General features: G+C 33.0%; 1 protein-coding gene across 1 annotated transcript in view; it reads right to left on the bottom strand.

Moving 5' to 3' along the window:
- The window catches only part of LOC145254836 (pappalysin-1-like), a 654441-nt gene that overhangs the window by 15936 nt on the left and 622926 nt on the right, over positions 1-15579 (bottom strand). The window contains exons 17-19 of the mRNA XM_080113674.1: positions 10652-10842; positions 7283-7490; positions 2626-2791 (exon numbers count right to left, since the gene is read on the bottom strand). Of these exons, the coding sequence (XP_079969800.1) occupies positions 2626-2791; positions 7283-7490; positions 10652-10842 (565 nt within the window). The remainder of the gene's footprint in view (positions 1-2625; positions 2792-7282; positions 7491-10651; positions 10843-15579) is intronic.

Here is a 15579-nt window from a genome sequence, read left to right on the forward strand (position 1 = left end):
ATATATATATATATATATATATATATATATATATATATATATATATATATAAAATAAAAATTACAATTAAATTTACCAAAATGATCCAAGATGGTAAAATTAAAGTATATTATAAATATTAAAGAATTAATATTTATAAAATTATCTCAGGCAGATGTAAAATCTCGATAAAACCAAATAGGAAATAGAGCTTATAATATGAGCAAACAGTTAATAAAATATGTTAAAAACATAAGTTTGAAGTTATACATTTGGATTTTACCGTCACTGGATTTTTTATCTTCCACCAGACTATCCATTCATGTGTAATCACCTTTTTCCTCACCATATTCCCTCTGCTTCACTTTTTTTTTTTTGTTTTCAAGTAAGATCTTTGACTTACTTGTTGTTTCATCAAATACTTCTGCATGCAAAATCCGATTCCGCATTTTGCTAATTCCTACCCTCTGATGAGAAGGAAAGTATTTCTTCGAAACTCCGCGGATTAAGGACTATCGATTTATCTAGTGTTTCCTTTTAAGATTAAATATGTTTTTAACTCATTTCAAAGTGTGTTTTTTTAACATATTCTATTAACTGTAACTGTTTGCTCGTATATATATATATATATATATATATATATATATATATATATATATATATATATATATATAGTGGGTGCAATAAGTATCCAATACAACACAAAAAGTGCATTGATTTTATTACACGAAACAAAAGCGATAATAAAATACCATTCTAATATATATACATATAAATTTCGTATACATACAAAGATACATACACATTTCGTATCAAAAGTCATATATAGTTCAGCATTCACTAGATAATTACATAAATGTCATATCTAGGCTTAAAAACGTATCCACACAAAAATAGTATTAGTATTTAATAATATGGCCATTTACTCGCCATCACGGCTTCCAAACATTTAGGATCCTTCTTTACAAGATTGTTACAAATGTTAACTGGACTTTTCTCCAAATCTTCTTGGCAGATTCTTTTAAATTCCGTCAGATTCTTCGGATCTCTCTTTTGTACAATCAACTACAACTATTGGCACAGATTTTCAATTAAGTTGAAGTCAGATGATTGACCTGGCCATTTCCTTCTCCAAAAATAATGTAGTAGTTGCCTTAGTCCATAGATTGTGTGTGTTATTTTGTGTGCCATGCTTACACCCTGTTTTTCCGAGAGACCGTCGTATAATTGTTATAGCCTGTTTTCTATAATAAATAATTTAACAAAAATTCTTCATAAGTGTTAGTCTCGGCAGCGATTATTACTGAAGGAACTCAAGTGATTATATATATATATATATATATATATATATATATATATATATATATATATATAAAGCTGTGTGTATATATATATATGTGTGTGTGTGTGTGTGTGTGTATCTGGTCACGAATAGGCTCCTATATGGTTGACTATTTAAACAAAACTGATTACATATAATGATAGAAGATGTATCGAGACACAGGAATGGGTATGTTTGATCTGTCAGAACAGTGGTTCATTAAAATTGTGGGGTCTGCGTTCGCGCCTGGTCCACAAAATATGGACATTAAAAATTAAAAAAAAAACGTTTACACGTGTTTTTGATGTAGATGCACATAATAATACTTCGATAAGTATGTTTTAACTTAAATAGGGATGGTATAATAAAATTGTGGGGTCTGCGTTCGCATAGAATGGAAATAGGCACAAACTTTAATTTCATATCTATCTGTGTAAGTATACTTTGATAATTATGTTTCCGTTTGAAGAAATATGGTATAATATAATTATGGGGTGTTCGTTCGCGCCTAACCTCTATAGAATGGAAATATGTCACAAAGTTTAACAAGGTTTTTTAATATAGATCCACAGAATATGATAAGTGTTTCTGTGTGAACAGGTATGGTATAATACATTATGGGGTTTATCCAATTTATTTTTACCTTCATCATATTTTGCTTTGGTTTTGATACCCCCAAATTCGAAGTTATCTCTTTACAACCCTTCCTTTTCATAACCTATCATACTTTCATAAATCAGAGTCCATTTTGTGTAGGCTGTTTTTGAACCAAGTCAACAACGGGTACTTTTGCTAATATATATATATATATATATATATATATATATATATATATATATATATATATATATTTCTTCATAAGATCTGGTTTCGGTTTCGAATAAAGCTGATGCACCTATGTCATATGAATATACATTTTTTTGAAGCCACAACTTTATAATATATAAGAATTGATAGTAAATTGACTATAACATTATATACGAAATCTGCATAAATTTAAATATCATATCATATTGTATTTTACGACCGTGCTACGCCGGTGGTACCTGCTAGTTTAATTAAATACTTTTGCAGTTTTATCTAAAGAGGTACAATAATATCAGGGTGTTTATTTTACATTCATACTGAGCATTCACATAATACTAACATCAATATATTACATATGAAATAGTCCGTTTTAAAATTTCACAGTTCCGACTAGTATATATACATTTAAAATGTATTGACACAATGTGAGAACCGGAGTAAGAGAGAGAAATTCAAATGAAATACAAAAAAGATTTCGTAAGATTAAAAGAAACGACAAAAGAAACGATTCAACTGACCCTGGATTCATGTGGACATTTCAAGATGCATCTGCTGCCACCTAGCGTGGATTCGGAACAAGTGTACATTCCGGTGAATTCGGGCGGGATTTTTTTGCACATCACCCGTACACATCTCTTTCCTTCCCACTGACCAGACTCCTTACAAGTCAGATGAAGAGAGCGCCTGACGAAAAAAAAAAAATAAAAATAAATAAATAAATAAATCAGACTATAAAATACAGGTGAGGATAATGTGTGGTATTTGGGTAAATTGTCCGATTATTCCCATTTTGCATGTTGTTTAAAAGTCTCTCTCTCTATCTATCTCTCTTACTATACAGATATGTATGTATATATATATATATATATACATATATATACACACATATATATACATATATACATATATATATATATATATATATATATATATATATATATATATATATATATATATATTGTTTATTATACAGACATTATTGGTTACATATGAGAATACATGTTTCAGTGGAATTCCAGTTCATGGATGTTCCTTAAATTGGTATTCCACTGAAACATGTGTGCACATATGTAACCAATAATGTTTGCATAATAAACAAAGCATATACCAGTTCTGGCCTTCGTTTAGTACTCTTTTACTAGGGGCGTGCGATAAGTAATGCCCCTGACCCACTTCCCATCGACGTAGAGAAACGAAAATTGGCACAGTTATTAATCTTTCTCTACATAGGAACCACCCAGTGTATTGCATTTCTCTCATCGTTTGATGCAGCTCTTGAGACCGTTTTTGTAGAACACCCAAGGTTGGTTCTCCAACCACGACGTGACTTCAGAAATTAAAGATGCATAATCTGGGAAATGCTTTCCTTTCAAAAACAACTTCATGGCTGAGAAGAGGTGAAAGTCACAGGGTGCAAGGTCAGGAGAGTAGGGAGGATGGGGTAGGATTTCATAACCACACGCCCGTGCTTCTGATTTGGCGAATTGCGAGTTGTGGACCGGAGCGTTGTCCTGCAGGAGGAGGGTACCTTTGCTCATCTTGGTTCTGCCTCTTGATTTTGATAGCTTTCCTTATTTTCCTCAAAAGCGAAGCATAATAGGCTCCTGTAATTGTGGTACCCTTTGCCCGGAAAGCTGTCATCACTACTCCGTCCTGGTCCCAGAAGACTGTGAGCATGACCTTGCCAGCGGAGGGCTGCACCCTTGCCTTCTTTGGAGGTTGTGAGTCCAAGTTCTTCCACTGTATTGATGGACCCAGGTTTCACCCTGTGCAATCAGTCTTTTGAAAAACTTTGACTCATCTTCTTGGTACATCTCCAAATTCATCCTCGAGCACTCGACGCGTTCTCGCTTCTGGAATGGTGTGAGCAATCTGGGAATCCATCTGGCAGACACCTTATGCATATGCAAATGGTCATGAACGATAGTTTCCACAGACCCTATACTAATCTTGAAATTTTGGTCTATTTGGCAAATAGTAATGCGCCGATCTTCTAAAATTGCAGCCCCAACTTGACGGACAAATGCCTCATCAATGACAGAAGGGTAGGCGACCAAGTCTGGGAGCTGTTTCCACAGATTTCTGGCCATGTTTGAATTCACGATGCCAGCGTTTTACAAGGTCATATGATGGGGCATTATCACCATCAATTTCTTTCATTTCATCAAAAGTCTCCTGTGGTGTTCCTCCTTTCAAATACAAAAACCGGATCACTGTTCGACATTCAACAGGCTCAATTTCACACCTGACTCAGTTCAAATACCTGTAAATCAGAAACCACAATTTGTTCAGAGCTGTAATTTGCCACATCACTCGTAGACATATAAATCATTGCACATGCAAAATTTTAGCTAGATCAGACAACTGAGAGTTGGTCAGGGGCATTACTTATTGCAAGCCCCTCATATAATCGCGCTAGTTTCATTGGATTCACACGTAGAAAACCAATCTATACAACAATTATATATATAATTATATATATAAGTTTTTTAATTTTTTTTCATAATATTATTATTTTGTATTCCTGCACGTCACCAATTAAAAACGAATAAAGAAAAGTTATAAGCTTTTATACTTTTCGCATTCTTTTTTATTCATATATATATATATATATATATATATATATATGGGGCCTATTCAATAAATAAGATGCTTTTTGTATACGGATTTCTAATACGGATTTAATGTTTTTGGTTTTCTTCTTTTTCACATAGATGTAATACATTTTGCAGATTCAAGAAAAAAAAAGCTTAGAGAATTTTGGCGATTGACGAATATGACCTACCCAGAAGCATGCACCAAGATTCAACAGCGGTGAGTAATCAACCTTTTTGTTTCTGAAGAGTAAAAACCAGTTGGAATTCAAAGGATAATCTCATGTTTCCTATTCTTTTTGTATTGTAACCATTACACTGTAATTTAGTAATTTATAGAATTAAACTGTAAAGAAATAAATTAAAACCTAGTAGGCTATTTTGCTTTTTTAATTTGTTAAGACAAAGAACAAGAATAAGAACAAAATAAAATTAAGTGTCGCATCAGAACAGACACCACACTTTGATGCCAGCTTAAAGGCCAGATTTATTATATACTTTTTCTGTTTAAAAATTATTTCTTCTTAATATACTTAGTCTTGATATGCGAGTGACTTTATGAAGTAAAACTAATTTCCATATTCAATTGAAAAGAGCGTTCGTTAATTAATTATGAATTTTATGGTTTCGTATAAGATGACTGGTTTCATTTATCTATTACGCTTAAATTTTATTATGCGTCGTTTTCAGATAGCGGATACTTGCGGAAAATTTAGGATGAAAACGTTCTAGCACACGGATATATTTTACATACACACACACGCATGCACGCACGCACGCACACACAGACGTATATATATATATATATATATATATATATATATATATATATATATATGTATATACACCCACAAAGTCTGATCAAACTATCGGATCGTTGAGACGATTCCATAATCGTTTAGTATTGAGAATCCCAGCTTAAATGCTATCTAGGTTGTTTGTAGAAATAGTAAGTTATGTAAGTATATTTTCGATTCCCATCAGCGAGTTTAGCGGGGTAACAGAAGGTTAGGGTTGGCGGGTATCACCCTAGATGGAATGCACCGGAAATTAGGGGTGACGTGCACCGGAAATTAGGGGTAACGGGAATTGTGGTCGTAGTCTTCCGGTCGACGACCACATGTGCAGAGAGTTGGTTTTGGCCTGCAGATGGAACAGACAGGAGATTAGGGTCTCTCCGCGGCAACCAGCGTCAATGATAGGCTTGCCTTTTAATAAAAAGAACTGAAGCTTCAAATCCATCTTGTGTTATCAATGCGTCTGTCTGCAGCAGTTGCCACTCCCCATGAAATGGAGACCAGCGACAAGAAGATATAATCCGTTGGACAAGGCAAGCAGGTATGTACACATTATATATTGGCACATACACGTCGAGACCCTTCAAGGCAAGAAACTGTGTAAGGATAGAACGCACACACGCACCCATATAAGTAAAAAAAAAAGATTAGCAACAGGAACGTTTAATAAGAAGGAGAATAAATAAATAAGAAGAAGGACGCAAAAGTCCATCTTTGACAATCAAAACATGTGTAACTAAACAGATAAAACGGTTACGTGACATTTTCCGTGTGTGTGTGTGTGTGTGTGTGTGAACGCGCAACATCTCCTCGAAACTCCTTTCTGGATACTTAGTCTACAGAATTGAAACTTGACTGGCTATTTGGGTGTCGGAGGACTTTCGTTTGGGTTTTAGCCTGCAAAACTAGCTGCTAAGGCCAAAAAGAGAAAATGAAATTAAAACAGTTGACCTTGTCTGGAGTAAAGCGACTAACTTCTGAGCATGCGTACCCAAGCATTTTTAGCTTGAAGGAGAATTGTTAGCTTTTTATTCGTCTGGCGATAAAGACGAAGGCTGGGGCGCTGGTTGTTTGTAGATTCCATTCCAGTTGATGGCACCGAGGAAATTTATATATTTTAAACATTTTTAATCATTAATATATATATATATATATATATATATATATATATATATATATATATATATATATATATATATATATATAGTCATCCACATACAGTACTGTTTCGCTGTTTCACAGCTGATCAGTGCTGCTGGATAGGCACTTGAAAGCAATATAATAACTATTCATGTATAATAATAAATAGGAAATCTGCATGAATAAAAAAACATATTTAAGCGTATTGTACGATAAGGCAACGCCAAGCAGACTGCTAGTTTTCTAAAACGAAAACAAAAATATTCTTTCAAAAAATTAACTTATTCGCAAGAACATCCTCCATCTTGCATCTGAAAGTGCATAATAAATTTCAGCATACTAAATTATCTGCAACTAGTTCTATCCAAACTAAAATATCTGCAACTAGTTATATCCAAACTAAATTATCTGCAACTAGTTATATCCAAACTAAATTATATGCAACTAGTTCTATCCAAACTTGAAGATTGTGTATCCTTTATTCTGCTGAGAGAATAGCCACCCTCTTTGCTAGATAAACCAGTTGGACCAAGCGGTTTGCATCAGACAGACATAGCGTTAGTGTTTCAGTACCATGTTACATGAGAAGACGATTTTTAACAAGCTTCAGAGAAAGCATGTTGGACAAAAGTTTAAATACATACCGCTTCGCTGGCATGCCATCAATATGATAGCCCTTTTCGCATCGGAATTTGCAGCGAGTACCTGCTTGGTGAGCCTTCTCGATCTGACAGGAGCGACTGGTAGGGTATGCATAAGGGTGTTCTATTGGTGAGTGACAAAATGCCAGACAATACGCATTCACCATGGACCAACGTCCATCGGCTTCACAAGTCACCATACTACCGGAACCTAAATAATAAAAAAAACAGAGAAAGATTAATAAATAAGATTCTGTACACATGCGTATGTATCTCCTACCTTGTTATATCGTATTTTAGATTTCTTATTGTATAATAGCATTGCTAATTGTTGATCCGATAACATTTACACGAATTTACTGAGAAAATCAGCAAACAGAGGAAATACACTGAATGCGTGTTTTTTTTTTTCAAATTGGTTTCTCTTTTTTATATCCTTAATCAATTTCATGCCCTTTTACTGTTTTATCAGATGTGCGACAGTAAAATATGCCTCACACACGTGTCTGCATATGTGCACAACACACACACACACACATACACACACACATACTCATACAAGTGTTGATGAATAGCACGGAGTGGGTTTTTTTTTCATTTTCTTTCTTTGAAGATTGTAATGCGTTTAATGGGGCGGCTAAATCAGCTTCCGACATTGTCCTACTTTTTATTGAAAGCAACCGAGAGCTCTTTTTACTATCCTCGCTGTTCCCTTAAGTGCAATTGTCTGGATCTCTTTTGCATTTGGTTCACCAGGAATATTAGTAAGGTAGGACTTCAGGTCCTTCTTTATAGGCCCAGTAGCACCTATAATAACTAGTATGAGTGATATCTCCCGACGATTCCAGGTTCTTTTCATATCATACATGAGACCTTGATATCTGGCCTGTTTCTCTCTTTCAGCTCTGTCCAGACCTCCATCATTAGGGGCACTCACTTCAACGAAGGTTGCCACTCTTTTTTACTTATTCCATATAACTATGTCAGGTTTGACAGAAGTATTTTCAAGGTAGGTGGATGTAGTCATTACATGGTCGTAATATATAATACATAAGTCATTTCCAACTTTTTTCAGGTTGATGTTTCCAGGACTTGTTGCTTTCTTCGTGATTTTTCGAATTGTCCTTCTTATTTCTCGGTCTGTACAAGAAAGTCCCATATTTGTCTTCGTCCATCTGTTATTTTATCTTTTGGTTGTTTTTTGCGAGTACTTTCGACTGACTTTCATCAGTCGTCTTCAGGCAGTTTTTGATTACTGTTCGTTTTAAATCTCGATGATTTTATATAAAAATATAGCCCTAGACGGGCATAGAGTATCTACAATTTTTGTTGATGTTTTTGTAGCGAGGAGTTCTTTTTATAGGGTGAGGGTGCTGGCCCCACGCCCACCTTCCCAGAAGGTTCATACCGCGCTTAGCCTTCCCAAATGGCTGAACGTTGCTTAACTTCGGTGATATTGCGAGAACCGGTGTTTCAACGTGATTGTGCCGTACATGATTTTATATGTTTAAGTTATATTATCAATTATATTAAAATTTATTGAATTAGTGAGGCATCTCGTGTGTAAAACGATATACGTTTGTTTTATCGTGTTAAGAACGTGGCTAAAATATATTTACAATGGTTTTAAAGGTGTGATTTACAAGATGGTGAACAATTTACATGTTTTTTTTTATTTATTACTTTACATCTCAGCATATATATAGATTTACATTTGTAAATTTACATTTCAACATATATATAGACATACATTTGTAAATATATATATATATATATATATATATATATATATATATATATATATATATATATATATATATATATATTGGATGGTTACATACCCAGACACTTCAAAATGTTATTACTACTTACAAATAGTACATTTGTAATTTTTGGATGTTTAGTTTTTATATATAGTGCTTCTAGTATTTTTAATCTTTTAACGTTTAAATCCATATGAATGATTTTTTGTTTCAAACTAGGACCTTTCGAAACTGGAAATGTGGGCAGCAGGTTAATGTTGTTTAAGGAGTGTGTTATAAAGGTGTAAAGTCAAACGTCTGGATAATGTTTGGTAGTGTGTCCAATAGAGCTATTGGTGATAGAAATGCATTCTATCAAGGGACGTTTGAATTTGTAGACAACATTGGGTCATCAACTAGTTTTGTTGCCCGGGAAGTGCTGCTTTTAATTAGGAGTTTAGTAGTTGTTAACTAGGTATATATATATATATATATATATATTTATATATATATATATATATATGTATATATATATATGTATATATATATATATATATATATATATATATAACTACTTAATTTACTCACATAAAATTAATATACCAAAGTATAGATTTATGCGTAAACTTTAAGTATTTATTAAAAAGTGCACAATACGTTGGTAGAGCTAGTTAGTAATTTATAAAATATATATGGCGATTAAGCTACACTGAATATTCCGCGTTTCATCCACTCTAGGACTCTTCAGGCTTATGCGCGAATTCTGTCGTTGTTTATCGTTTTTATATGCTCCTCTTCTATTGAGATTTTCGTTAGCCAATCAACTTTCTAGTATCCACCGCGCCCTTCCTATCAGCCAATGGGCATGCATTTTTTCGGACAAAGGATCTTTTTTTAAACTAGGTTAGCGTTTTTTTATTGTTAGTTTATATATAAATATATATATATATATATGTACATACATATATGCACACATATATGCGCATATATATATATACATACATATATGTGTGATCGTTTATGTATATTCATGTTCATTTAATTTATTTTTTTAAATTTATTTATATGTTTATTGTCTATTGTTTTTGCTAGTTTTAAAAAATACCGTATAAAAACAACACTAGCGAATAAATACTGGGAACTCAAAGAAAGCGGACATTCGCCGGTAGTCGAATGGAAAATGATAAGACAGGCTACCACGTGTAGGGATCTAGACGACCCATGTAGATTAAGCCTTCATGAAAAATTTGCTATCCTGTACTTTAAAGAACCCCAACATCTATTAAACTGTAGAAGAGAAATAGCAAATAACTGTGTTCACAAGATAAAATTTACTCTAGGATAGCGATACAAAATTGTTTAAAACTCCATACGCCATGTTTTAATCAGATTAGAAAAAACCCGTTTTATTGCGCGTCTATTCATGTGACTGTAACTACGTGAACCCTATTCGATGTAGGAACATACAATTTGTATGATTTTTTCCCCCTATTTGTAAAATTGATCCGGGTAGTGTTCACAGTCCTTGCCTCGCACGCAAACAGTATAATCATTTTTTTAAGAGTATTTAAAAACAATCAACCTCAAAATGGTACCTTTTTTTCTCATGCTAAAACCCCATACTACTTACCTTGTAATTGAGCTGGCGGATTGCATCTGAAGGAACAGCTTTGTTTAAATGAAGTTCCCTGAGGACAGATGAATGTCGCATGCACCATTGACGGCCATCTGCAGTCGACCGGTACGCAAGATACTTCATTGGATCTTCGCCAAACACCGTCAGCACAGATAACTTCGTCTAGTTCATTCCGGATTCTATATCTGGAAGGCAAAACGAAACATCTAATTTTTCTTAATTCGTTGGTGAAATGTACGAATTGCTGGAAATGAGGATCTCATGACTAAAATCTCAAAACGTGTACTGAAACTAATTTACCACCTATTATCGACATTGTACTATCTAGCATGATGAAGTTTAATTTTGTATTGGAGTTTATGGTATTTTTCTCTGTCTTTTTTTCAGCTCTAGTTTATAATTCAGTTTATTTTTTCTCCCCGTCAAACCTCCATCATATCAATTATCTATTTCCACCTTCCTCTTCGACCATTTTTTCATCAACACCCATCGCCCTTTCATTTCTTCTTTCTGTCAGGCCATTCGGTTAAAATGGTCATGTGATACGTAACTTTCGAATAGAAAGGTTTTTTTTTTTTTCTGTTGGTGAATGTTTACGTTACTAGTGGAACTCCTCTTATAATTTAGTCCGTATCTGATGACCGCTATTAGGACATATACAAGAAATATTTTACGATTATCATTTCTACAATATTGAAATATAGTTCGAAAGAGACGAAAGTAATAAAAAAAAGTGGTGAATATTGTTCTTTTGAGAAATTCGTGAGTTGCAAGTCAGAAAATTTAAAAGCATAATGGCCGATCTCAGATATCAACAGGAAGTATTATGTATTTTCTGAATGTTCTTTCCATGTGAATTGAAGAAGAGCTGATGTCCTCTGTAACTCTAGAATGTCCACTCCTCTTCTAAGTGGAATATGTTTACTGTTTACGTCATACTGCTCCCTTATCGGGGAATACCGAAGAACTGATCAGTCAATTTCTTAATAGACCAGAGTATTTCTTTAGAAGCACATCCTTGATTCTCTTCAATATTGCTACTTAATATCGTATCTTATTTGCGTCGAGAAGGAACTAATATCACCTATGAGACATATTGATCGATTTACATTCAGAAAATATCGATCAGTTATTGAAGGTTTACAAAAAAGGGACAAGTAATAAAAAGGTAGGAATATTTCGTATTTTGTATTAAGGGTAAATGAATTAGGTTTTATTTTACATGGTTCGAGGATAGTTAGGAGTTCACGTCTTTCAAACTTTATTATTGTATAATTATAGACTTTGTTTAGTTTGATTTTTTTAGTTTTATATCATGTAAATCCTTTTCGGGTTGTTTAATGCCGAATCCAATCATTTTAGTTACAGTTTCATATGCTTGAAATTACTTATATCTCCATCTATTTATTCAGGTTGTTTGCGTTTCTTTATTTTGTCTTACAGCATATCAACCATTTACCGGTTATCTGATAGCGAATACTGTTATTTCTTATAGCAGCATCTTGCACACGAAAAAATGATTTAAGAAAAACACCGACGATTCTGCCATTGAAAAATAAATATCACGATAAACGACTGGAATTGCTGAAGTTTGTTCATTTGAATATAATTAATAACTGACCACCAACCAATACATACATAAAAACAGATTATATATATATATATATATATATATATATATATATATATATATATATATATATGTATGTATGTATGTATATTTTGGAAGCAGGTTATTATTCGGATACATCTGGTGGAACACGACGGAGTTATTCTTTTTTCCGATCTTAATGGATAATTTTGTATAAGTTACCTACTTAAATTAAATTTAAGTAGGTAACTTATACAGGATGGCTCTCAAAGGTTGTTTTTCGGCCATATTCTTCTCGAGCGCTTTTTATCGGTACATCAGATTATCTTTAGGAGCTATTGTTGTTGTTTTCGTGTTCTTTTTCTATGAGGCTTGCTGTAATTATAAGTCGTTTTTGTTTTTGTTTTTAAATTTTAATTGGTTATAAGTATGGGTGCAGAAGAGTTGGGTCGAATTATTTTTATTTTATTTTTTATTATTTCTGATTGCTTCCGTAATACATAAGTCACCTGACGTCCATGACCTGACGTTATTGTGATCGGGAGTGAGGGAGGCTCACAACCTTGTCCAATGGGTCTTCCACAGACTAGCGGAGGGAAAGAGGAGTTTTACTTTTACTTTTGCAGTAGTTGCTTGTACAGCGCATAGTATTCCTACATGGTTACGTATCTGATACTGCCAAACTCATCGTAGCTTAATTTCAGTGATTTGATAAGAATAGTTGTGTCAACGTGATTATGCTGTATCTCTAAAATTATGTAAATGCAACTGTGTCTGTGCGCCTGCGAGCGTTCCGTATTGACTCCGAAACGGCTGAACAGATTCTCTTTGAAGTTTACAGAACTTTCTTGGGGTGGCCTTAGTTAAGTTTTGTTTCAGGATACCCCGATTATTACCGATAATCGTTAATCGAAACAGTTATTTAAATTTATCCATCATCGGTGAATCCATTTATCCATGTCGTTTCTTAGTAACAATGATAGAACAACGAACCGTGAAAATTCTACTGCGAGTAAGTTACTACCGTGTTTTTTTTTTTTTTTTTTTTTTTTTTTTTTTGTATGACGAGGTCTGTAGGTCTGAACACCGCACGTACATTTCTTAACTGGAAAGAAGTTTATATAAAATAGTTATATAAAATAAACATTAGGTTTCTAGACTGCAATGTATAATAACATATATTTTGGACTAAGTTACTGCATGGATGCATGTGAAGCTTTCTCTTCACGGATTTCGATGACAATAAAAATATAGGAGTGTGAAATATTCGTTTGTCATCATTCAAACCCGGTCAACCTCGAGTCTTCCTGCTAATATATATATATATATATATATATATATATATATATATATATATATATATATATATATATATATATATATATATACTCTTTTGCAAATATCACACAAAGGGGATTTATATGTCTGGCAATGTTCTTAGAAAGGTTTTGTATAGAAATTCATTCGATAAGTATCAATAATCGAAAAAAATCCGATTGAAAAATAGTCTTTCTTCTTTTATAGATAAAAACAGTTGAATTTTTACAGAAACGGGATAGAGTGGATCTGGGAGCAATGGCAATTAAAGGGTGGCTCCACACTCCTCAAAGTCTGCAAACTGGGGCCTCACCACTGGATATAGTTTAAGGTCATATCCAGGATCAATGGTAGAGTATTCGACTATACATCAAAGAGTCACCTGTGCAAGCACGGGTTTACCTCACTATTTTATTTTGATTTTAATTTTTATTAATGAGTGAATTACGATAAACATATAGGTGCAATTAAAAAATTCGCTGCTAATCATTTCTTTTTTTGCAGATTTTAAAAGTAAACTTTAATCAGGAGTGATTTTTCAGAACATTAATCGTGAAGCCCAAATATAAAATGACATGATATTAGAAACAAACACTGACAGAATTTGGTGAGTAACATTATCGTTATTAATTATCTATTTATTATTTATTTATTTGCGAATTAGCCCACCCAGCAAATTATTCCTCGTAATATAATAGAGGATTGATTTTATAATAATACCACCGCAATCTGTATACATTTAAATATTATGTTTCAGGATATTATACGACCGGGCAACGGCTAGTATAAAGCATATATATATATATATATATATATATATATATATATATATATATATATATATATATATATATATATATATATATATGTGATATATGCATAATATAATATAGAGGAATAACAGTATAGCGACACTTTATGATCCAAATATTTAGTTTCCCTTCAAAACAGCTATTTACACATGTTTAAATTTCACTACATTTTTTTTACGGATAAGTTTCGTTATGCAGAAAAAACGTTTATTATTGGTATGTCAATAACAGCACTTCCGGTGCATGTTCTCATCAGAAAAACAAACATTCTTTTTTTAGAATATATATATATATATATATATGTGTGTGTGTGTGTGTGTGTGTGTGTGTGTGTGTGTGTGTGTAACTCGGATATAACTACAACTCTTTTATATACGGGTTACACTTATATCCGGTGTTCTTATATCTGTATTACACTGTAGGCTCTAATTTGCGACTAAAGAAACTCTCTCTTATATCCGTTTTTCTTGTATTTAGGGCTCTTATAACAGAGTTATACTTCATATGAACAGTAAAATAGTCGTGCTTATTTTTAGTCCTTGGATTATTTGACATACAGTTAATATCTTTAATTGTATTCTCACAGTATTTGTTATATTGAGGTCAGTACCAGCATTCTTCGGACGCGCCTTGTTGAATTCGAAAACTTTATATCAAAATCCCGACTTCGATTAGACACACCATGAAAATATTTAGATAAATCGGACGAAAGGTTGGGAAAATTTCATGCTGTAGTCCGAAGAATTAATGTAAAAACAAGTCACCCCCTCATCTAAAAATTCTAACACCTACTTGATTGCAAAGTGGATATAGAAAAATTAAAACTTTTTTAACAATGCACTATAGGAACATTTTATTTTTGGAACTTAACTTGTTTGTAAGTTTTTCAAAGGTTATTATTTAAAATCTAAGAGGATGCTATTGTTACACCTGTGCAATGTAAGCTAGTCTTTCGAAAGATTTGATTAGTAAATTGCGACGGACTTTGATGGGATTTCCAGTTTAATTATCAAATTGAGGCGACTTCCTGAAAAAAAAAACTTGTCCGGGGATGTGTCTCTTCAGATATGCTTTCGATCTGTCAATCCAGAAATTTAAACTTCTTGATATACCACTTATAGACTTTATTTAGCAGCTACGAAGTATATTTAGCATAGGGACAAAAGTTTTCATGAAATTTTAAATTCATGTGTAATAATCAT

The sequence above is a fragment of the Euprymna scolopes genome, chromosome 30 (assembly GCF_053919585.1).
Source record: "Euprymna scolopes isolate OS-2025 chromosome 30, ASM5391958v1, whole genome shotgun sequence".
NCBI classification, from domain to species: Eukaryota; Metazoa; Mollusca; class Cephalopoda; order Sepiida; family Sepiolidae; genus Euprymna; species Euprymna scolopes.